Source organism: Strongylocentrotus purpuratus, unplaced genomic scaffold, assembly GCF_000002235.5.
Source record: "Strongylocentrotus purpuratus isolate Spur 01 unplaced genomic scaffold, Spur_5.0 spur5_scaffold_15, whole genome shotgun sequence".
Taxonomy (NCBI): Eukaryota; Metazoa; Echinodermata; class Echinoidea; order Camarodonta; family Strongylocentrotidae; genus Strongylocentrotus; species Strongylocentrotus purpuratus.
This window is the reverse complement of record NW_022145600.1, coordinates 14816948-14842262: the sequence shown is the minus strand read 5'-3', so window position 1 is coordinate 14842262 and position 25315 is coordinate 14816948. Positions and strand designations below refer to the sequence as shown.

Below are 25315 nucleotides of genomic sequence, written 5' to 3'. Positions count from 1 at the left end.
CTTGATTTCAACCGCGACCACAATCATTGAATATTATAGGATTGCATATATATGCTTCCACTATGTTCATTTGAACCAAATTCATGACCCCATACCAAAAGTGTTAAAGATATTTTTTTTTTTTAATTAAACCAAAACAAGAAAGGTACAGAAAATAATATCGCTAGTGACATTCGTTTATCTCGCAATGTATGGTCAAAAAGTGCGCCGCTGCAACACTTGGTCAGGTGATAAAATATATTGTAAGCAAGCGTGTTTATACTCTACGGGTGGACCGGCGGTCAAATAATTTGATCAATAATTAGAACAATAACAGATAAGGCCTATTGGCCGAAGCACACAGGTGCTCAACCAACCAATCGGTGCGGGCCGGCTGGACGAGGAGTGTCATGGCGGCGTATCGTACGCATCCAAAATTTGGGGATATCGATCCTGTTGTCTCTGTTGATATTGGGATTGAGACGGATATTGATAGGTATGATTTGCAACTTGTTGAAATCATTTTGGGTCAAGCATTTAGAGGCTTAATATTACAATGACAGTCAGTCTATTAACCTTAAAAAAGTCATAATATGTTCATTCTCTCTACATCCATCAACACTGCATACTTGAAGATAAAAATTCAGGCTTTCAGTTGGGATGATTGAACTAATCTCTCACAAAAAAGTAAGAGATAGCTATAAAATCATTTCCAGAATAATATTTTCAGCTCCATTTGAGTCATAGCTGGCATCTTAACATTTCTCCATAGTTTGGACCTCGACACATGAGGTAAAGGAAGAGGTGTGGTTAAATAAATGCTGTCACTTAAAAATAAAAGATAGCTTCAAAGTCTATAATGCTTAAAGCTTCATTCAAGTCTTAGCAATAGCAGCCCAATGTTCACCTCATTTTTTAACATCAACATGTACAGTAAGAGAGGTGAAAGAGGGGTGGGTTGATTTAAAGCTAGCTTCAAAGCCCTTACAACACAGAAAATAATACTTTAAATTATATTCAAGTCTCATTGCTAGCAGCCAAATACTGCAGCTTAGTTTGGACGTCCACATATTGGAGAGGTTAAGGAGTGGTGGGATTACATAATTGCTGTCATTTATTAATTTCTCTAAAGTTAATCTAGCCACATCAAATGACACTGCCGGCCGGCCCAAGCCTCTAGTTTTTATAAATATTAATTAGTTTGGTACCACATACTGTATTTCAACAAGAAAGCACAAAATCACGCTTTAGGCAGAAGTCAGCTCCTACATAAATATACATAGATTCCATGAATGTGGGAGCTCATGTTACATGGTAGCATGTACATAATGAATACTCAGAGTCACAGAATCTCTTCTGCTCACGAGGTGTTCTTTCTGTCGTCTAAGATGTCAACTGAATATGCATACATTTCATGAACCCGGGCTATGTTACATGGTGGCCTGTACACGCATACTAATCATTACAAATACAAGGCAGCTCTTCTCTTGTTCTTGTTGATCATTCATGATAATACAGGTTAGATGTCAAATAAATACATTATTTTATCAATGCCAATGGAATCATTGTTTTACTGCTAACATTGTATGAAATAAAAGGAGACTTTCATAGTGTTAGACCTAAGTTAGATCTTGATTCAGATCTAGATGTAGTTTTCATACAGTGTACATGAAAGATCTAGGGTAGATGTAGACCTACTAGTATGGCCTCTACTACAGGACTAACTGTTTTTGTCTACATCTAACAATACAGTAACAAATTCAATTCTAGGCTAGATCTAGAATGTTATGTAGAGTCTAGTAGGATAGTGTATCAACTATCAAGCTCTATTCAAATTGTTTTTGTAATTAAAATTTTCTTTTGACACAGCAGACTCTGGGATGAAGTGGTCCTCTAGACTCTAGCATTATCTAACAAATAGTCCAAGAATTCTCTTAGGTCATGACTTGGAATTAGTTCTCATTCTACCAGATTTGTCCAGCACAACCTATGTTGGTACAGGTAAGTGTGTATTTCAGTGGTTGGATTATAAATAATATAGTTATTTATATAGAGCCGGTATCCGCTCAAGCATATCAGGTACCCATTTACACCTGGGTGGAGAGTGGCAAATGTAGATTAACGTCTTGCCAAAGGACATTAGTGCCGGGGGGGGACTTTTACCCCGTACCTTGTGATCTGCAGTCGGGTGACTTATCCACTAGTCCACGACACCTCTATTCTTATCTTGATTAGATGTGAACTTCTTATCAGTAACAATTCCACTGATTGATTATCCTGGACAGACGAGAATCTGTCAACAGATTCCAATTAAAAACAATGAGCTGGAGCTGTTGGTTGTATGGTACCCTACTTTAATTACATGTCCTTTTGATAGGACTTCAAGCCATATGTTCCCTGGTTTCTTATGGGTAGATAATGCTTTGCTTTGTCAGCAGATATGTGCCAGGTATATGAAAACACAAACTACATGTAGAATGGTGAATAATTGACATGAATGTTTGAACATGCACCCTAAAGTTTTGACACATTCGTACTCTGCCACCTTGTATGCTAGTGTCAAACCTAATTAGGCTAGGATTACAAACTACTTCTAAATATAATGAAAAATTAAGGTTTTGATTTAAATAGCTACATATATACAAGATGCTAGAAGGCAAATGTCATCTGTCTGTTCTATTATTAGACGTTCAAAAATAGATTTTTGTAGTTGTCAGTCCTTTCACAACAAATAAGAAAATCTACAATAATGAAAAATCATATTAACACTATTGCAGAGCTGAAAAATTAAAACAGGTTGGTGGTAATACTAAAAAGTGCATTTTTTAATTAGTCTCTTTTGTATATTAACTGTTGATATCAAACAGATCAATTGGGTATTTTTTTTAAATTTTGAGATAGAATGTCACCACTTCAATGATTAAAATTCAATAAAACATCTAAGAGTGGACAGTTGAAACACACACACACACACATATATATATATATATATAATGTTAAGGTGATTCAAATGTATTTACGTATGGAATTCCATGTTTTTGATAAATGTATTTTACATCAGAAAAATTGATACAAAGATGGAAATTAAATAAAGTGAATAAAATTGAATTGAAATAAACAAAAAATTTCATGCCATACAGGTAGTTCACTTTACGGTAACTTCCAAACTTAGGTTGAAGTTGGATTGGATTATGTTTGGTGGGCTTATGCATTGCACTTTCGAATCAAAGTTTTAAAAGGACAATGAGTGACTACATTATCTAACTTTTCACGATTTTCAGAACTCACTGTCCTTAATGTCAGCAATTTTCCACCTTCCATAGGCAGTGATCACTCTAAAGCATGCTTTTCATAATAAAATAAAGCATGGTGTATCAACACTGCATATCATGGCGCAGCTGGATAAGTTATGTTCAGAGTTGATCTGGAATGTTGTGGAGGTGCAAACATTCCATCAAAGTAAATGCTTCACAAGCCCCCTGGATATTAATCTTTTTCCCCCGAAGCTAATTCAATTAATGTCAGGGGAAAACTTCAGCTTCGCAGACTCCCCCCAAATGTCATCTATATGTAGGAGTGTTAAATACCATACATCCACATGGGAGAAAGCTGTTGCTGGAATGATGTAGTCCTACATACTTTAATCAGTGTGCCTGTATACTGGCTTGTTGTGTAACAGTTTAACAGTCCCTTGCAAATAACGTGCCTGCATTGTATGGCATGCTTCAACATCTAACCTGATTCTGCCCTTGTGTGTTTCCTTTACAAGCACCATAATTTTCTGACACATAATGATTATTGGTCAGCTGTTCATGTTGAGGAAGGGGGAGGAAGGGGAGGAAGGGGAGGAAGGGGGAGGAAGGGGGAGACAGCTGTTATTCCTATGTGCTACATGCTACATATCTGTTACCTTATCTAGCCATGTGTTGATACTGTGATTAATTTACATGTACTCAATGGGCAAAAATTGTATTTATCATATATATGACAAAGATGGAAAATAATAAAAACATGACTAAACGAAGAAAACATTCATGTATAATTTTGTTATCTTGATTGTATTATTATTTTACATATTTAGGAAAAAGATGATGTAACTTTGAGCCACAACAAAAGCAAAAGGGCAAAACCATATATGAAGATGAAAAGTATTTATATATTTTACATCTGCAATATCGTGACAGAAGTGTGCAATTTGCAAGTTACTACCTTTTAAACTTAAAAATTCAAAGATTTAAAGGGAGGCTTTACTACTTCAGCAAGAAGGGATTAGACCACCCAGTGAGCCATCGAGGTCACTGTGACAGGTGGCTATCTCATTAACTCAGCTCTCATTTAACATAAGAAAAAGAGGATCATGGGGGACCAACAGGCACCGATTTGGGAAGTTTTCTATATAGAGGGAGCAAGTAGCTACAAGTAGGACAGTGTGCCTTTAAGAAAGTACTTCCAGAAACAAAAGTCTTCTTTGTATAATTAGTTTCTAGAGAAACTAAAGATAGAAATTGATATCCAGACAATAAAGCGTGCATGAATAATGAAACATACCTTTCCAAAGCTGCCTTTTCCGATGGCTCTCAAGATTTGAAAGTGATCAAAATTCACTGTGGATAAATAAAAGAAAACAAAGATATTGAATTGAAATATATATTACTGATTATTCAAAGGCTGAAGAAATCACAAAGAAATTACTGAAACATCCAAATATCATTTAATGTTTTGCAACTTGTCTCCAATACAATTGCTGGCATCATGAGAATTATTGAAAAACACTTTTTTCTTCTAATCTCCTTGTCTATGCATTTAATTGAACATTTTACTCTTGAATATGGTTTAAGTTAATCCAGGGTATAATCCCAATATTGGAAATGACATGATTTGTCAAAACGGGATCCATACATTGTACTGTATGTACAGCATATGTACTTAGGAATTCATCGTTTTCAAATATAAATGAAATAATTTAGCATAAATATCCCTGACATTTCATAACACTTATTCCTTCGATCAAATTATGTATTCCTGGAGAATTGAAACCAAAAAAGAGTGTAGGGAGGAGGGAGAAAAGTAAATACAGAGACATAACCCCAATATCTCTATCAGCCTTGACATGTTTTTCATTGTACAGCGATGAATAACTTGTCCTATTTTCATTTGTCCTATTTCCTTTGACTCACCATGTAGAATCATGTGAGTTGTTTGACAGTCCGTGTGTGATTGGCTTTAATTGGCACACCTGTAGCTCTCAATAAAAATTGACATCGTCATAGAGACCTAATTGTGATTATACCAGTTGCTAGGTTACGTGGTATCCCAACTATCTTAACCATATTGCTCCGTCAATTAGATTAGCTCTCATGAGCCCCCATCTCTGATATGTACACACTCCCCTTCAACCGATGCTGACTGAAGTTACACAGGGCCATTTCGCACAATAAAAATTTATAACGAAACAGTCCAAGAAAAAACAAATCAAGCAGGCTAAAACAGCTACATGTATGTATTGTGAATGGCCTTGTTATGGGCAGCTGACGAAGTATGATGGCCGTACTGCGAAAGGATGTATGGAAATAAGATGAATATTGTACATGCATGTATACAAAATTCATTTCAGAGGCAAGTAAGGGGTTGTGTCAATTATCATACTATACTAATTGTGCCTTCATACTGTGCGATAGTTAATCTTAATTCAAAATCAAAAAGTTCTTGAGTTACGAACACATCACATGCCTCAGATGAAAGAAATAAAAGAAATCAAAAAAATTCCATATCACTAAAATTTTCCTGTAAATATAGTGTGACAAAACTGCATCAATTTTAATGATCATGTAGACTGTAATACCCTCCACATATCTATATCTTAAAACACAGGGCTCACTGAATAAGCGCAGGAGCTTTAAATTGTTGCATCAAGTTGACATTCATTTACACGTTAAAAAAACTGTGGCAGCTTTTTTTTTTGGGGGGGGGGTTGGGGGGGGGGTTTGCAGAAGTTTACAGCATTGTATCTTTACGAGCCTTAACCAGTACTCAACTATTTATTTTAAAACACTATGAGTAGTTATATCCCAGCTTGAGAGCCACACATTTGCCTCAATATCTTGCATTATTCTTTCTGTAATATTCCTACCTAGCATACCAAGGTATTAATGAGGTAACAACCGTAACAATAACATTTGTTAGTTTGATTTGGATTTGCAATTTTGATCTGCACGCAATCAGAACACATTGGATAAGTAATAGTTTTACTTTCTATTCTTATTCCATACAAATATATCAAGAAATGGAGAAGTTAAAACTTTGCTTTGAAAGACTCCTCGATTATTTCAAATTCTTACTAATCTATCCTTTCATCTCTATCCACTAGAATGCAAGATCCATGTTTCATGATTCAAAGTCCCAAGTCATATATTTAGGCTACTGATAAATCCTGTCACGAAAAATCCTAATCCTATCAAGAACGTGCCCAGCGCCACTGGTTGGTGACGATATGGGTGGGTAGTAGCCGTACAGGGATATATTAAACATCATAACAGATCCATAGCTGAACATACTCCCAGGAGAGTACCAAGCAGGATTAATATGAGCAACGTCTTCTGTTCATCTGCTGCCATGCATATTTTGAAATAAAGTAGCTTATTCTAGGACACTGAACCGTCATGCTGATTCCCAGTCTGCCGCCGAGCTAGCTTGAATCGTTAAGTTCTTGAGATTCTTGAGGAATCTTCTTGCACTTATTTGTTCCTCACCAAGACTCCGGGCACGTACTCCATTTAATTAGTCTGTCAAGGTTACTACATCCCATGTGGTTTACTCCAGGCTTCGTCTGTCTTTCTAACCTTACCCACACACCATGTGCATATCCAAGTCATGTTGAGAACTGTAAATAAAACGTTGTTTTCAACATTGTTTCATTCTACTTGAAGCAACATACCTGATAAGTTCACAATTTAGTATTTTCTAGGGGAAGTTTTTCATCTATTCAGCAATTCAATGCATAGATTTGAACACCCTTCTGGCTCTCAACAGACAATACCACAGTGAGGAGGAGAATGCTTGCTTGTTTATCTTGGAGTTGAGAGAAATGTATTACAAAGTACAAACTGTACAGTTTTATTCTTTTTTTAATTGTAAATATATTCTACAAAAGAAATGTAATCTGAATTCTCACATATGTTGATTCCTGTGCACACACAGCCTCTTTTTTTAAACATTTAAATCTGTTATAACTGCCTTTTTACTGGAAATTCCATTCAATCGCATTACATCCAAAAAAATAAACATCTCTGTCCACCACCTTTAAAAAACAGGTATGCTATCTTCAAATTCCATCAAAGTGAATGGTTCAAAGCTGCGGAACAGTACATTGTCCTCCTTGAAGAATTCAACTTCTCTGAACACTTTCAAAAAGCGTTACCAACATTATTTGCAAGCTCACGAGTAATGATTGAATTGTAATGCGCACATGTACATGTATGTGTCCGTGTTGGGTTCATGCAGGTTTTTTTAAAGTAAATGTTTTGTAATTGCCTCTTGCTTGTTATCTTTACTCTCACTTATCTACAATCCTCTCCCTCTTTCTCTCTCTCCCTTCCTCACTCTCCCTGCTTCTCCTGTACTCATTCAACCCACTTTACCTCTGTATTTACTTTCCTCTTTCTCTTTTTTCTTTATAAATCAATGTCAATGCTCCAACCTAAATTGTCTTCTTCTTTTTATATACTATTTTTACATGGGCTTCATTGCCCAAAGACCACTAGGCCTTTTTAGGTGTTCCTCGCAAACAATTTTATTTACCCCTTAATATTTATTCTACTAATATTTCTATGTTTATATTGTTTGATGCAATTTTGTGCTCTGTAAACCATAAGATTAATATATATATGCTACATTTATAATGGTTTTTTTAAGCATGGATTGTATAACAAAATTAAATTAAATTAAATAAAACTAGAAATATGTAACACTGCGCTCTTCCTAAGTACATGAACACGCCCCGACAGTATATTGCTAGAGAAAAAGAAAAAGAAAGGAAAAAATGAAGTGAAACTTCTGCCCTTCTTGTGTTTTCTTTCGCAAGAAAATTGGAAAGTGCTCCTTTGTTGAAGGCCCATCACTAGGCTCATCTCCGGGATACAATTATAGGAATTGATCCTCCGAGAGATAACAAGCGCATTACAACCCATACTTAATTTTTCAATCAATATACCTGCAGAAATGCGATGCTTTTGATGAATAATGAATGCAGTAAGGCAGCTTGATTACAATGATCTAGTGAGAGTGTACAGAGTGTACCTAGTCGGTCTACCTCTGATGCGTCCTAGCTTGGTAAGGGGCCCGGGGGAATGGGGGGGGGGGGGGCATATGTTTAATCACTGACACAATCAGGCAAAATATTGGTTAACAGCTTTGATAGATAAAGTGATATTACTTATAAGTGTATGTGTACAATTATGTGCTGTATGTCAAGGTTTTACTAGAGATCATTGTCATTTGAACATGTCTTTATTGCTGCTTTGCAGTTTTATGGGGGAGTAGGGAAGGGGGAGAGGGAGGGGAAAGGAGGGAGAAAGGAGGGGGAGAGGAGGGGGAGAGGAGGATGTAGGGGAGAGAAGAGGAGGGGAGAGGAGGCGGGGAGGTTGAAGGTAAGGGGAAGGGATTGGAGATGAGGAAGGGGAGGGAGAAGAGTAGGGGAAGGGGAGGGTGAAGAGGAGGCAAAGGGGAGGGGGAGTAAAGGGTGATGGTGAGGGGAGGAAAAGAGAGAGAAGGGGGAGGGGCAAGGGGAGGCGAAAGGGGAGGGGGATTGGGGGAGGGGGTAAGGTAGTGAATATAAGGGGGAGGGTACAGCAAAGGGTATACCCAAATTTATTTGAAAACTATTACCATATTACTATAAACTAGGGCTGCGACGAGTAGTCGAATGCTCGAGTACCTGCACTGTTGACAACTACTCGAGTACAATTTCTCGTACTCGAATATTCGGCCGCAAAAAAAAAAAAAAAAAAAAAAAAATCCTGGTCATCTGGCACTGTCCAGGCCGACGCTTAGCCGTGCCAGGGAGAGCGGTGGCCGCTGGCATGGTACCGTCGGTAAAAATTTTTCCCAACTCACCACTCAGAAACTTGGACCAAATGTCCGGATTTCTGTTTGGACTCGGAGGAAAATGGATTATTCTGCCATCTTTAGTTTTTCAAACAGCATTGTTTACTGTTATTATTATTATTAAATCGGCGCCTTCAACTGCAACTCGAAGTAAAATTGCATGCGTTTTTGGCGATGGACCTGGGATACTGTTCCAGTGGTATGGTGGTGGCAAAAAATCAAAAATTAAAATTAAAAAAATTAACAAAAATTCAAAAAATTCAAAAAAATTATTAAACTAGATGGAATTCGACTGCGCGCAGTCGAAAATGATGCCTCCGTCATAGAGCAATTTTACAAACCGAAACGGAAGAAATTTTTCAAATTCAAGTTCAATTGTAATCCATTAACATGTTCTCAGAATATCGTGAATACAAGCAATTTCTCATAAACATATATGACCCTTTGATCTTTGACCTCATGACCCTAAAATCTACTCAGTTCATTGGCTCTGCAAGATTTCCTGAGTTAAATAGTAATCCATCTGTCAGTTCTAATGAGAATGCGTCCACAAGCTATTTTTGCATACATAATGAGCCCATGACCTTTGATCTTATGAACCATTCATTGGCTCTGCAAGATACATAAATGATCTAAGTTTGGCAGGAATCCATCAATCTGTTCTAATGATAATACGATCACAAGCTATTTTTGCATACATAATGAGCCGCATGACCTTGACCTTTACCTCATGACCCCAAAATCTAATCAGTTCATCAGCTCTGCAAGTAACATACATGACCAAAGTTTGGCAGGAATCCATCAATCGGTTGTTCAGATAACGCGATCACGAGCTGTTTTTGCATACATAATGTGCGCTGTGACCTTTGACCTCGTGACCCCAAAATCTAATCAGTCATTGGCTTTGCAAGATACATACATGACCAAAGTTTGGCAGGAATCCATCAATCGGTTCTTCAGATAACGCGATCACAAGCTGTTTTTGCATACATAATGAGCCCTGTGACCTTTGACCTTTGACCTCGTGACCCCAAAATCTAATCAGTTCATCAGCTCTGCAAGATACATACATGACCAAAGTTTGGCAGGAATCCATCAATCGGTTGTTCAGATAACGCGATCACAAGCTGTTTTTGCATACATAATGAGCCCTGTGACCTTTGACCTTTGACCTACGTGCTCCAAAATGTAATCAGATTGTTTTCCTATAGTGATACACACTATCACTAAGTTTGAAGTTTAAATCTCCAGTGGTTCTTGAGATATCATGATAACAATCTCAATGTATGGAATTTCATAAGTTGACCTCTGTGACCCTTGACCTTTGACATACGTGCTCCAAAATCTAATCAGATCGTCTTCCTATGGTGATACATACTATCCTTAAGTTTGAAGTTTAAATCTCAAATGGTTCTTGAGATATCGCGCTAACAAACTCAATACAAGGAATTTCATAAGTTGACCTCTGTGACCTGTGACCTTTGACCTACGTACTCCAAAATCTAATCAGATCGTCTTCCTATGGTGATAAATACTATTCCTGAGTCTTAAGTTTAAATCTTAAATGGTTCTTGAGATATTGTGATAACGGTCAAACGGGACGGACGGACGGACGTACGGACGGACAACCCGAAAACATGATGCCTCCGGCACCACCTTCGGTGGCGGAGGCATAAAAACATGGCATCCGAATATTCGAGTATACGCTTGTAAGCCTGGGAGTGTACTTGGGTACCTCATTACACTATTGTGCACAGCCTTACTATAAATAATACAAGACAGTGAAATAACAATCTTAACTGTTCTCATTGATTAATATTTCATACCAATACAGGAATTTTTTCCTTTTTCAATGAATTCATACACTTCAAAATGATCATCAAAAAATAAATATCATGTTCACCATCAAGATGTTTTAGTGAACTCAGGAGCTTTTCATTACAGACACTTCTACCCGTTTTTTTCTTCTTCTCAGTGACATTTTCAAAAATAATTGCAGCTGCCTCGGTATCACCTGAAAAAGGGCAATCTTTCTACTGTAAAGAATAGCAAATGAAAGGGAGAATATCCTGAATGTGACCGAAGGAAAATGAATGTAAATGAAAAGATAAAACCATGCTGTCTTCATGATTGCCTGTGTCGTCAAGTCAGAATGTTTCGGTTGCAATACATTTTCAGGCAGTAATAAGTTGATTGGAAAAGTCATGCCTGTAGAATAACAGTGTCTTTCAGGCTCCTGCATACTGTATTCAAGCACCTGTATGGGTGAATCATGCCATTGCCTATAGGAACCAGGTTGTTCCTGTCTTAAAGGTCTATGGAAATGAAAGAATTCATTAGTATATATGGGTGAACTGGTGTATTAGCACTATTCTTATTCAGACAAGGAGCTACATGTATACTTCTCATACATTACCCCCTATCTCCTAAATTGGACTCAAGACTCTTAAAGTGGCACGTTCCCGCCAGTGTAGTTATCGCTGCTCTAGTCATCGCCATCTTGGTTCCGAAGATCGACTTCTAATTTGCATACAGCTGTCAATCAAAGTACGCGCGGCCTGGCCTGCCTTCGCCAAGCCAGCTGATCGCTGACGATCGCGACGTCACAAAAGTGGGCGGAAACAGCAGCCGAATCTTAGAGCCGAACTGCGATTGGCATTACTTCGGCACATGTATGCGATAATCGGTATTGTCCGGGCATTCGTTACATGCCATCTGCGTAAGAGCCGTATTCCGTTGGTGTCAATAGGCAGCCAGCACCGTACGCCAGCGGGTACGTATTTTGAACGCCCTCTGGAATACGGGGAACATGCCTCTTTAACATGACAGTAATGGCTTCACATGAAAATCAGTATAAAATGCAGAAAAAAATAAATGCAGTATGAATCTACAATTTGTATGTGAAATGTTATTCAAAGACATGAATTTAAAAATCATTTTACACCAGTTGTTTTTTGTTTGTTGGTGTGTGCAAGTACCATGAATATTATTGTATTTTGACTACAGCTTATGGTCAGTAGGTAGAAGATTCATCTTGCTTTGTAATTACTTGCAAGATACAAAAAAGTTGCCCATTTAAGTTCCAATATTTGTATATTGAGATCCTTTCAGCTCGGCAAGAGTTGGAAACCTGTAGACATATTGAAGCAGTGGTATTATGGTGAATACAATATTCAGTTGAAAGTTTCTGGACAAATAATAATGTTAAAAGATGTGTCTTCGAGGAAGATTTACAAATCTACAACATTTATTTAGCTTACATATACAAGATAGCCAAAATAATTTAGACATCACGAAAAAGATTATAAGAGATATTTTCATACAGTACGTTACGACACTCATTAGGGAACTAAGAGAATTTCCATACAAATTCCTTCATGGGATGATGTACACAAAGGAGCATTTATTAAAGTTTGGTTTCGTTGGAGATGACAAATGTTATTTCTGTGAAGAAAGTACAGAAACATATTAGCATTTGTACAATTTTTATGGCATGATACTATCAAGATGTTAAAATTAGTGGAACTAAGAAATGTAGATTAGCAGCATATCCATGTAGGAATTTCAGGAAACTCCCAAAAGAGTTCAATGCTGTAACACAGTTATTTTCATAGTCAAATATATGATTTATCTGGCTAGAACAAGTTCGATAATACCTCTGCCAGGTAGTGTACATAAAACAATGAAGAAATATAGAGATAAAGCACTGTGTGCAGTACATTGAATTAATTTTTCTATAACAAATCTGTATATTCTGTAACTGTAATTTGAAAGCATACATTTTGTGTACATAAACGTACATGAACTGTTGCATGGTAATGTAGTGCCTGGTTTAGAAAATGATTAAAATTGAATCAAGTGACCACAAAGTGTTGTCAAGCTTTTCAATAATGAAGGAAAATGGAAATTACTTTCCGACCTAAATGGTGTTTCCACATCTTACTTAGATCTTCATTTATATTTGGAAAATTATGTCATGAAAAAAAATTGAAGATTCTGACAAATTAATGGTGTAAAGTTAAAGGCATGAATATGCACCGACAGTATAGGATAGCCGCATTTTACTTGTCCATATCTTTGAAATAAAGATTGATAGTGAAATGAAAAAAAAGATAGATTCCAATGAATGATGAGGGAAAAAAAGAAAACAAATCATTCTTATCTTAACTACCCAAATAAAGCACCATCAATTGAAACTGAAAACCAAAAGTATCCTTGAAAACTAAGAGCTGTTTTCCTCATACAGTGCATGAACATCAATCTTAAGATGGCCTTCAATTTCTTATATCTTAGTATTGGCTTACGCAGAGAGACGGAAACCCCTAGGCTTAACGGACTTGATACTGATCTATTCTCTGCCACCACATTATAAAGAGAAAATCATAACATAATTTGGCCCTTCAGAGTCAAAATGAGTTTAAATTGAGTTGTTATTATTGTTTCGATTTTAAAATGAGCCTTATTTTCATTTTCAACATGTATCTATTCCGTTTCTGAAGGAAATAAACAGCCTAATTTCATGTAAACAGAAGAGTTTTTAATACTAAAATTCTTGGGCAGAATTCAGCGCCCCCAGCACAGAAAGGCTTTCAATATAGATTTAAAAATTATGAAACACCTGGACTTGTATTTCATATTGTTCAAGAACATGTACAATGTTTGTATACATGTACAAGTCATGTACTTGTACACTTATATAGGAATGGTTAAGATTGATGGATAAACTTAAGGGTTTTTGAAATGTCACTATTGATAACTCATTCTTTCAGTCATTGATAATCTTACTTTCATTTTTCACTGCATTATTAAAATCAATCCTTTTTAAAATGAATATCTAACAAAAAAGGGAATCCAAAATACAAATCAGTGACAGCTCCTTTGGAATAAATGGTTACAAAATTCCAAACACTGTTTGAAGGCATCGTTTAACAATGTTAAATCTGAGATGCATGGCTCTGCGTTTTACCAGTGTCAGTAATACAGTGTAATATTGAAGCCCTAAAAAAATTGCGCTTCAAAATGATCAGGAAGTGCCTCAAAAGGTAAAAATCTTTAAGTGATCGGTTTTATCATAATCGTTTTCCCGAATAGACTGTAGTGTTATAAAAACTGTTAGGAAAACGCAAAATTTGATTTGATTGCCAATCATAAATATCTTGATAATCAGACATGCGGTCGGCTTGTGAAAGTCACGGAGTTCCTGAGTAACCTAAATGTTTATAATTACGATTGCAGCATGAGCTAAATCAAGGATTTATTTTCAGAATATGAGACAATGTTACTGAGTCACATTAAGCAGAGAAACCCTTTCAAAAAGACATATGAAATAATACAGAAAAATGCAAAATATGAAATATAAGCATCTCTGTCCCATTTGCAGGCCAAAAAAATGAAAAGGTTATATTCAAAACCATTTGCGAGACAATACTAATTTAGAACTTCCCTCAAAACGAAAGGGCTTGAAAATGTCTTTTAGTGGGAAAATAACGCCCATTAGTGTCAAATCGACTTAAGTGATTGCAAGCACCTAAGTAATGGTTTGATTTTCAAACCCTTTTACCGAATGGTTGTACGTTTTGTGCTGCACAAAGATTCAATCAGTTTAATTTTGGCAATTACAAGTAGTGGATTATTGATGTAGACAAATGCTCATGTACACTGTACCTGTTACAGCTCATTTTATGTATGTACCAAAGAAAAAAAGATGTCAGTCAATCACTCAATAGTGTCTGACAGTGAAGTCCAGAAGGTAATCAGATTTCCTTGCATATTTGAATACTAGGACACTGCTAATGTTAAAATTTCACAGATAGGACTTACAATGACTATATTCATAATTCTTGCAAAGTTCTATTTGATGTTGGCTGCAAAAGGGACATAAAATGAACAGTAATGACATTCCTAATCAACACTGTTTGAATAGAGGAATCCTTCAAGCGAAACTTAAGAAATGATAATGATAAACAAAGACAATTATACAAATATAATCTTATTGTTAAAAACTCTGTTAAAATGAAGTCATGAGTTCAATTACTTTCATACCATCATTAAAGTTCACTCTTCACAGCTCCATGTTGAAATTTTCATAGATCTGCAATACACGTACATGAGTACACTATTATCAGCTACAATTTATGCAAACAGGTGGAAATAATCGTATTAGTTAGTCTCCTTATCCCAGAGACCACTCTAAGCAGTACATGCTGGCCTACATGCTGGCCTACATGATGAGCCCGATCTGGTGCATATTAGATGAGGGTATCACTTCCCCTCTACATGAAATCACTACCGTATCATCTGTTTGGAGCCAGAAGGGCCTTAACTTGTATACTAGAACACAGAGTTAAAGCCACTCTAGCTCTGAATGGATGGTATCATCTTATGTATCTAGGTCTGCTTATCTAAGACCTGATCAAGATGATGCATCAGCTGCATGCAGGCTCAAGTTGATGCTACACTGAGCTGTTTGCTAACGTATGTAAAGCCATGTTCAGACACTCTTGTATTAGTTTATATTCTTGGTTTTCATGCAAGCCATGTTCCTGCTTAAAGCAAAACAAATCCCTCATATGATAAAATAATTTATTCAAATGCTACAATGTTGTTCCTGTATTGCAAATGCCTTCATGTTTTGTTTTACATAAGCCCAAATTTACATTAGCTTCTACAGGAATGAGTTTCAGGAATGTTCATACCGACACCGTTACATGGGTGAACACTCATACATTTAGGTGCAGGATGACATACCATATCTAATATTTGCCATAATATCTTTACTAATATATGTACAACTGTATGTACAGAATATTTTCAATAAGTCACTAAAACATAAAAGCCAAAAAGTTCACATTGACGATCAAGGGGACACAATTTCTCTGTTTTATAAAGACAAAGTCAGAGGGAAGAGTGCATTATAATAGTTTTTAAAGATACGCATATAAATTCTCTGTCTCTAAACGAAGGAGGCTTTTAATCTGGATTTCGAAAACATTTTTTTATGGTTGCAGGAAAATGAAGCTGACATTTTTTTCCAACAAGAAAAATGTCATTATGAAGATATAGAATGCAGTTGTTCTTTGGAATGGAATGGAGAGGTATTATTTTCTCACAGGTCTTCTCATAGCTACAGGGTTATGATACTTAAAAATTCAAAACTAAATTATGAAATTTCCAAATCCATTTAGGGAAACTGCAGACATATAATCTTCAGAACTGTTATAGATTTAAATTTACTCCTTATTTGCAACGTGTATGTACCAACTACAGTTAAAAGAACTGAGCAAAAATCTTGTTGTTTTGAAATTTATATTGTGCTCGTAAAGTAAACTCTTGTGATGATCTAACGACAATGCTGAAATTATTAGTCAGCAAAAATGAAAACTACTAAGACGTAATTGTTCTAACCCCTCAGTGCACAAATGTGGAAACAATTGCGCCCCGTAATTCAAAGTCAACTAGATATCTGGTTTGTCTGTCTCAAAACATCTTACAGGACTACATACACCTGTAAGTAATGCTGATACAATACCAGGGGTACGTTCGGTTGACCTAGCTTTTCAAAGAGAAAGAAGATGTAAGGCGTTTAATTGGAAGTACAATAATAGCCTGTGTGATGACGAGTCTTTTTGCTGAAAAAAACCTTGACTTATGGATTGAGGATATTTCACCATAGAATAGAATGGGAATTTTCAAAATACAGCATCTGTCTATTTTCACAATCATACAGTAAAGAAAACGCACAGAAAAATAGAGAAAGACAAATACTGGTAGACCTAGAAAGAAAACTTAATTTTATTTGTTTATTTATTTATTTTGTTTTATTTCAGTAGTTAAGATACTGTACTTGGGGACCCTGAAATGACTGCAATGTCTACTAGAGTATGAAGATGAAAAGTATGCAGAGGAATATAACGAAGTTCAAAATGACTATGAGTCTGACCCCCGTGTCCACTCACAACAAATACATCGTAAAACTATCCCGAAACGGTATGGTTAAACCGTTTCGGGATAGTTATACTATGAAATTGTGTGTGTGTGGACACTCACTAACGATACGTTGTATAACGAAACGTTGTATACCAAAACGCGGGTCTGGGCATCGTTTCAAACTAGAACACGATAAAGAATCACAAAATTTCTTGTGACGTACAACTGTAACTAGTATAGTATGTCGGACTAGAACGGTATAACTGGGTGGGGCTTAACGTGACCGCATTATAATTGTGATTAAGGTTTGATAAAATATTGATAATTCTCGGTTTCTTTTTTTCTGGGACGCGCTGTATATAAGCCTAACAGGCACCACATGAATATGAACTTTGTACAATATACGAAGAGCATCACAGATATGATCATTTTGAATGGGTCCATGATGAATGTATGTTTCAGGGAGATTGGTCCATCAATAGGGCATATAAAGCATCCATGATCCAGCTTTCTTGGATGGATGAGATTCTTCCATATATAGTTGCCTTCCACAACTCTTTTTGATAATCTTACATAAATCACAACCTCAAGCGCCAGCAAAGCTCCTTCTTTATTAATACACAGAGGGGACGCGCACCCCTCTTGGCGACTAAATAATGAAGTGCAGATTATCCTGTGTGAACATCATTTTAATGTTTCATAAAGGCAAACGAGAGAAAATTGCTTTGGGTATCAATGTATCAAATTGGGCATCCAATGTATCAAAGCTCATCATTTTTTAACAACCGTTTTCATCACTGACTCTATAATCATAGTCTTTGCCAAGGGCAAAATGTTATATATTTCTGCGACACCATAAAGATAATTCTTAACATTGGCTGTCTCAGACATTTGTTATATCATCAAGAGACTCACTTTATAAATCACTGTAGCATACATGTCACCACTCAGTATATGTTTGTTAAAATTTCATTTGCTTGTTTGTTTGTTTGTTTTGGGGGTAGCTCTGTTTGAAGGGACTGGTACTCTCTTATGAATATTTCCATGAATTCTTTATTTTTGTTTTGTTTTATTTCAACCAGTGCTCAGTTTTAAAAAACACAGAGGTGTTTTCATGCTTTCCATAAGTGAACATTTCTTGCTCAATCCAGAGACACTAAACAATGCGTGATGGGGCTACCCAAACAAGATCTCAAATCATTCTCTCTTATTAACCCTCCTCTCTACTTTATCCTGCTGTGCTGCCACTAAGAAAAACAGGTCGTGAAGGTTATGATCGAGGGAGCTGTGCATCCTGTGTTTATTAACATTTCATTTCATGATTCATATCAATAATAGTCCCTTGTCTATAGACATCAAGTGATGTTCAGTAATGAAATGAGAAGTTCAGAAGGGTATCAAGAACAAGTCATTAAGCCATTCCTTAATCCAATCTAATGTGTACTGCAGACATTCAATACATGCCTGCTAGATTTCATGTACTTTTAAACATCTGAAGTGTTTAATCAATAGTTTCAACTTATATTCAGCCTCAAAACGAAATTTGCACTTGTAAACAGGGAGTGTACTCTACATGTCAACTAAGGGTTTATGAGACAATTTTTTTTGTTCAATTATTAAAGTATTTCCTTTCACTAATAAATAAAAAGATACACAATTACAAAGATGTGATCTAGTTCCATACCAGCCAACCTGCATGTAAAACGAGATGTACTGTATACTTGTCCCTAAATTTTGCAAGTTTCTTCCAGTCTTTGTGTGTGCCTTTGGTTCAGCCATTTTAGCCAAACTTTCAGCCAAACTTCTTTTTTCAAGTAGAGTCTAGATCCTATCAAAGTTAGATGCCCAATAGACAATAGACAGTGGTTAATCACTAAAGCTACTTCAAAGAAAAAAGAAAAAACATCATGTTGTAAGTACACTCACTATTAGTGCGGTGCAGCCTGAACTGAAGATTTACACATCCAGTCTTAAACCACTACACGTACGTACGGGAACCAGGCGGGTCATGTATCAAGCCTAAATGGGAACAAGAAAATTCTGTGGATAAGGGGTTAAATAGGACTCACCTTCCCCATTGAGATCTAGGTTCTCCTTACGGTTGGACTGTGACGAACCCATCGTGCACCCTATCTTGTCTGATGGTCAGATGCTCTGTCCACTGCTGGACAGAAACACAAATAAGTCGAGATTCAACAAGCACTGACCACAAGGTCTTGATGATATTTTCCAAAGAGCTGTAAAGCTCAGTCCAGCACAGAGTTAGAACAATGAGTCCACTGAACGCTGGAGCTTCTTATATAATTCCCAAAGTAGTCCTGTAATGTCCAAAAGGTCCACAAGCACTGACTGTCAAGCCTTGGTATATTAATCCAGCAACAGTACTACTCTGTCCTGCACAGACTTGATGCAGAGCGTCCCCACACACTGACTGCTGGGCCTAGTCGTATTATTCAGAGAGTAGTCCTGCAATGTCCAGTACTGAGTTGGAGTAAAATGTTCACAGGTAGCAACCACTGATTATTCCACAATCAGTCCTGTTCCTCGTAGCACAAGACAAAAACAGCAATTAATAGAGTCCTTAAGCACCATCCACATTTACTACATCCAAGATATGTCCTGCCCTACTGAATCAGCAGAAACTCACCATACAATGACCACAAGACTTTGCTTCAATAATCCAAGCAGTCACTGGTGGTAAAAACAAATCTGTCTCCTCTTGTTTTGATGAAGTAATAAACTTTGCGTTTAATTTTTGCTCTGAGATGCAAACCCAGATTCTGTGTGAAGATGATGTGGCTCCTCTCCAGAACAAAATGGGATGAGCATGTATGAAGTAAATTACTCCCCAGTCAATTGCATCACCAGAATCAATATAATCTACAAGTCTTCAACAACCCTTGTTATCCATGTTTGAACTTAAGGGTTGCCATGCCATCAAATAGCATCAAACTCAATTTGAATTGCTGCTAAGTCGCATTATGTGACGTCCTAATTGCAGGGCCGTTTGTGATTCGTACCTATTTGAGCTTAGGTAATGATCGGTGCTGTTTGAAGCGTCCCAGGGCAGGGTGCTTTAATGCGGCACATTGGATGCACTCTCAGCGTCTGCACCAAATCCTGGTTACAAGATTCCGTTGCGATGGCATGGCTGACGAGAGAGAGATGATGAGAAGCGACGAGTCACTTAGCGAGCTTGAAACGGTTCCTTGGCAATGTCGTAATATGGCTCCATCTGTATGCACTGTGGTTGCTGTGGAAGACATAAGAAATCAAAAGAAGAAAATTGAAAACAGTAATGATTTATTAACATCAAGTATTCAGGATACAAAAATAAAAAATTCAGGTAAATGCTCTAATCAAGACTACCCAAACTGAATTAATTTATTGGTAGCAACGCCAAATTTTCTTTCTCAAGAATTCAATGTCAATGTCAATGATCCAAGCATTCACATCTTAACTTTTACACGAACAACAACAAATTTCACATACCGGTACACCCTGATGTCAATATTTTGCAAAAAGTTGACGCCTTTCAAGCTCTCATGATGATTATTATCACTTTCAACAAGAGTGAAGCTCATCCATGGTCACATAATTCATTCACATTGCAACCAATTAGATTAATTGATAATTAGCTTGATATCACACACCATACTTGGCCATGCTTTGTGTAGCATGAAGCTGATAAGGTGCAATCTAGCATCAAGGGCATGTTGGCATCACAGCAAGTCACTTGATTGAATTTCAATCTAATCATACTACATAAAGTCTTCTTTAGTGCAAATACTTAAAGTCACTTATTGAAATGGCAAGCCTAATGTATATTACCTCACGTTTATGCATTATAATGTAGGGGATATATGAAAACAAAAGTATATCATCCCCTAATCCCCTGATTGCCTTAAATTGCATATGAAAGAGCAGAATTTTATATCAATGACTACCAGTACACATTTCCCCCCATATATATGTATATCCTGAGCCTAACACAAGAGGATCTCCTAAAATGGCACACTTTAAGTGCATCGGAGGTAAAGATCTGGATGAAAACTTAGTATCACATCTGCAATTGCAACTGATATATAATGTGACTAGTTATAGAGACTTTCTAGTTTCTACAGAAATGTAAGTAACCCTTTGCCTATGGGAACCAGGCAATTCCTGCATTAAGCCCATAGGATGAAGAGAATTCAGTAGTCAGCTGGTTAAAAGGAATGATGATCTCCCGAAGCAAATCCAAGGTAAAGGGGGGGGGGTGGACAAGGCCATCATAAGCATTAGCTAATTTAGCTGAATGTTCATTGCCATGCAGGCCAAGTCTGGCTGAAAAGGACGAAATAGGCAAACCTTCATAATTGCCAATTTTTGGTAAAAACTCAAGGCAGTCAAGGGGGAGAAAAAAGGAAAATGATTAAAGAGGGAGACTGGAAAATATGTACATGTATACCGCAAAAGATAGAAAGGGGAAGGAAAGGAAGGGAAAGAGAGAAAAAGAGGGGGAGAGATGAAAAGAGAGAGAAAAAGAAAAAGAGAGAAAAGGAAAAAGAGAGAGAGAGAGAGGCGGGGGGGGGGGGGGGTGAGAAAAGAAGAGGAAGAGAAAGCAAAATATAAATAAAGAGCTAATAGTAAGATGGAAAGAGATAGAAGGTGGGAGAATGAGAGGAAGAAGGGAGGGTGGGAAGAAAAAGAAAATCAGAGGTAATTAGATTGGGAGAAAGAATTAGAGTAAGAAAGAGACAAGAGAAAAGGAATTGAGGGAAAAAGGTAACAGACAAACAACTAGACAATACACATAGGAAGGGGAATTATTAGGAGTATCTAGTACATAACGATTTTAGAGTCAGACAGGCCATAACTCTGTGTAAAAGCCTGTACAGGGTGTATATGAGATAACATCCTTCTGGCTTTTAACAGATGAAAATAGAAAGACACAGAGTGAAAGAGAGGTGGATACAGTGGGAGTGAGTATAAAACAAGAGTGCACACTCCCTCGAGCAATCGTTAAATGCAAGGTGTCATCTTGCTTCAGTGTATATCTTTCACACTGTACCACACGATGACGGCGGGCAGAGCACTACACAGTGAATCAGAGAACCTGTATAGGATTGCCGGTATTCCTCTCATGCACTGGCTATCCTTCAGGTAAACATGATTAGGGTTCAATGGTAGAGCTTGAGAGACAGTCATCGGGAGGGTCTGATCGATACCTAACCACTCAACCCACCAATGAAAAAGGGATCAGGAAAAATATTGTCCGTTGAGAGCAAAAAGGGCATAGAATGTCCTACTGGTAAAAAAGATCACATAATGTCTTTTGAGAGACAGATGGCATTAAAGGTTCCACCATCGAAAATAGACCACAAAAATATCCTCTGTTGAGAGCCAGGACATTGAAGGTTCAATCAGTGCTAACAAGACCATATAATATAATTCATTGAGAACTAGAGAGGTGTGTACGGGGGTGTGGGTGGGTGCGTGTGGGGGGGGGGGTGTGTGTGGGTGGGTGTGCGTGAGTATGTGTGTGTGCCTGTAAGATAGTTAGTGTATCTATATTTGTGTTATGTAGTTTCTATTAGTGATTAATTTGACTCTGTATCTACCTCATATTTGTTTTGTTGGGTTTTTCTCTCTTTCAGACAGTGGCTGTGGAGCTGGGGTAGTAGCAGGGGGCACAGTGCCCCCCCCCCCCACTATTTCAAGAACTCCTTAAGGCTTTGGTGCCCTTTTTTCTTTTTAATTAGTGCCCTTTTTCCTTCTGATAAATGCCCCTTTTCTTTTTTAATAAGAGACACCTCCCCTTCTCATAAATACCCCTTCTGGCACCTCTGATGGATGTTACAAAATCTTATAAGTGCCCCTTTTCTTTCAACAAGTGCCCATTTTCCTTTGTAATACGGTGCCCCTTTCCATTCTCAAAAGTGCCCATGTTCATCACAAGGTGAGTGCCCCTTTTCAGGTACACAAAGTGTCCATTACCATTTCTGATACGTGCCCGTTCACCTCTTATAATTGCATCTTTTCAAATCTGAGAGGTGTCCCTTATATTTTTGACAAGTGCCTCTTTTCCTTTGTAGGCCCTCTTCTCATTCTTTTAAGTGCCCCTTTTCATCTCCGATGAGTGCCCCTTATACTTTGACACATTCCCCCTTATCCTTTTTAATTACTGCCATTTTCCTTCTGATAATTGCCTCTTTTCCTTTGTTATAAGTGCCCTTTTCATCTCTGTTAATTCACTTTTTTACTTTGACAAGTGATTTTTTTCTCTTTCTAATGAGTGTCCTTTTCCCTTTGGATATGTGCCACTTTTTCCTTCTTCCGTCAAATGTGCTCCTAATTTAAAGTGACTAAGAGCATCTTTTTCTTTAATTTCACCCAAAGCTTTTTCTTATCAAAGTCTTTCATGATTAGATTGTGCCTAAATGATAATAATAATAATATTTGGTTCTTGTATAGCTCATATCACATTATACACCTGTTTATATAACATCTCTATGCGCTTCCAAAGAGCTTTGAAAATTATTACCCTAGCTTTAGCTCCGGAAGCTGTTATCGACGCACAGTGCATGTCAAGGAATAATCCTACCAGGTACCCATTTACCTCACCTGGGTCGAGTGTGGCAAATGTACATTGATGTCTGGTTAAAGGACATTTGTGCCGCAGCGGGACTTTAACCGCTGACCTCATAATCCACAGTTCGGTGACATATCCACTCATCCACGACACCTCTACAACCCCATCAGGATTTTTTTTTCTCTTTATAAGATGTAATTTTTTGTGACCTCACAAATCTTTAACTTATTGCTCTCGCTCATTTTGCTCCGCTCCCAAAGAAATAAAGAAATATTCAGACACTCACACCCAAATGCATAGTATGAAGCTTTTAAAAGCAGTATCTTGGATCATATAAAGAGAAAAACAAATATTGAAATCATCCCTGATGATGTAATCCCAATGTAGGGTTTGTACCAATGTCTAAAAATGGTGTATTTTCACTTTGAGGTTTCCCTTTGTAGGTGCCCCTTTGTCCCCAGAAAGTGCCCTTTTGCGTTGGTCTACCCCCCCCCCCCCCCTCCCCCCACCCACTTTGAAAGGAGCTCCGCTGGTCTGAGCAGGTCTGAGAAATTTATTTTTTAAAATATTTAGAAATCAATGAAATATATCTAGATGTTTGAATAACAAATTATGAGTTGTATGCAGCCCTGCACATCAACAGGAATCAACTTATATTTGGATATCACCCGACCTTTAATTGTACCCACATGTCAGGTTTCTTTTCAAGGTTTCCTCAATATCACGTCTGCCATTCTGGAGATCAGAATTAACATCTGTGTACAAACTTACATTGACAAGGCTTGCCAATGTACTTCCTCAAAGAGAGACCAAAAACACAGTATCAAAGATTTTGTCTGAAAACACACAATGTATTTGATGGAATGTGTGTGTTACAATCCGAACTTAACCTCATTTATACATTCTCATGACATGCATTACAAACTGTATGTGTACATGCATTGTGAGACATGAAGAGCGAAGTTCAAAAACAGTGTGTCTGACAGCCTCTCTTTTTACTAAAGCATTGCGTTGAAAATAAAAATAAGAATTCTAGTATGCTTACATGTAGGTACTATTAAAAATGACTACTGTAGGGCTCTACAATTTAGAAAGGTAAAAAATGAAGCTCTAAAACGATTTTTTTTTTAAGTTGATAAAAAAAAAATTATAATATTATATGAAATTAGCATTTGAGAGTATAGAAACTCGTCTTTTACCTTTTTTTTAAATCAATGCCGTGAATGTACAGTATATACATGTACATGTAGACATAAATCTCTGTAAAGTGTAATGTGATAGTTTTCTGACTATTCTATTATCGTAAAATATAGTTCTATTTTGAGAACTTCACTCAACGACAATACATTTCCTTTGAACTTTTCCTGTTAACAGTAACATGACAGGAGGTGAAGTGTAACTTAATTGAGACAGATTGCCGAGTTGGTGAAAAACTGTAAGACTTTTGTCAGGAGTATAATGATATCTAATGATATCCAAATTTGTTATGAACATCACAAGATATATCACAACATGGCACAATTATGTGAAATGAAAAATCAGATTGTACAAAGCCAAGGAATTAGATGACACAGTAATTTTTATGAAAACATTTTTGCTGGTGCCACCCACCCTTACTGTGGATAGAAGATATACATTGAGACCTCAAGGTTTTTCATAGCATCACAAAATTATGTCAAATGACAAAAGATGTATCTACTACTCAGGTTAATACATGATACGTGACAGTTACTT

General features: G+C 37.0%; 1 protein-coding gene across 2 annotated transcripts in view; it reads right to left on the bottom strand.

Annotated features, from left to right (window-relative positions):
- The window catches only part of LOC591895 (serine/threonine-protein kinase 32B), a 109719-nt gene that overhangs the window by 70767 nt on the left and 13637 nt on the right, over window positions 1–25315 (bottom strand). For both annotated transcript variants that reach the window (XM_011663370.2, XM_791442.5), the window contains 2 exons: window positions 19077–20260; window positions 4528–4583 (listed from right to left, as the gene is read on the bottom strand). In XM_011663370.2, the coding sequence (XP_011661672.1) occupies window positions 4528–4583; window positions 19077–19128 (108 nt within the window). In that variant the 5' untranslated portion in view covers window positions 19129–20260. The remainder of the gene's footprint in view (window positions 1–4527; window positions 4584–19076; window positions 20261–25315) is intronic.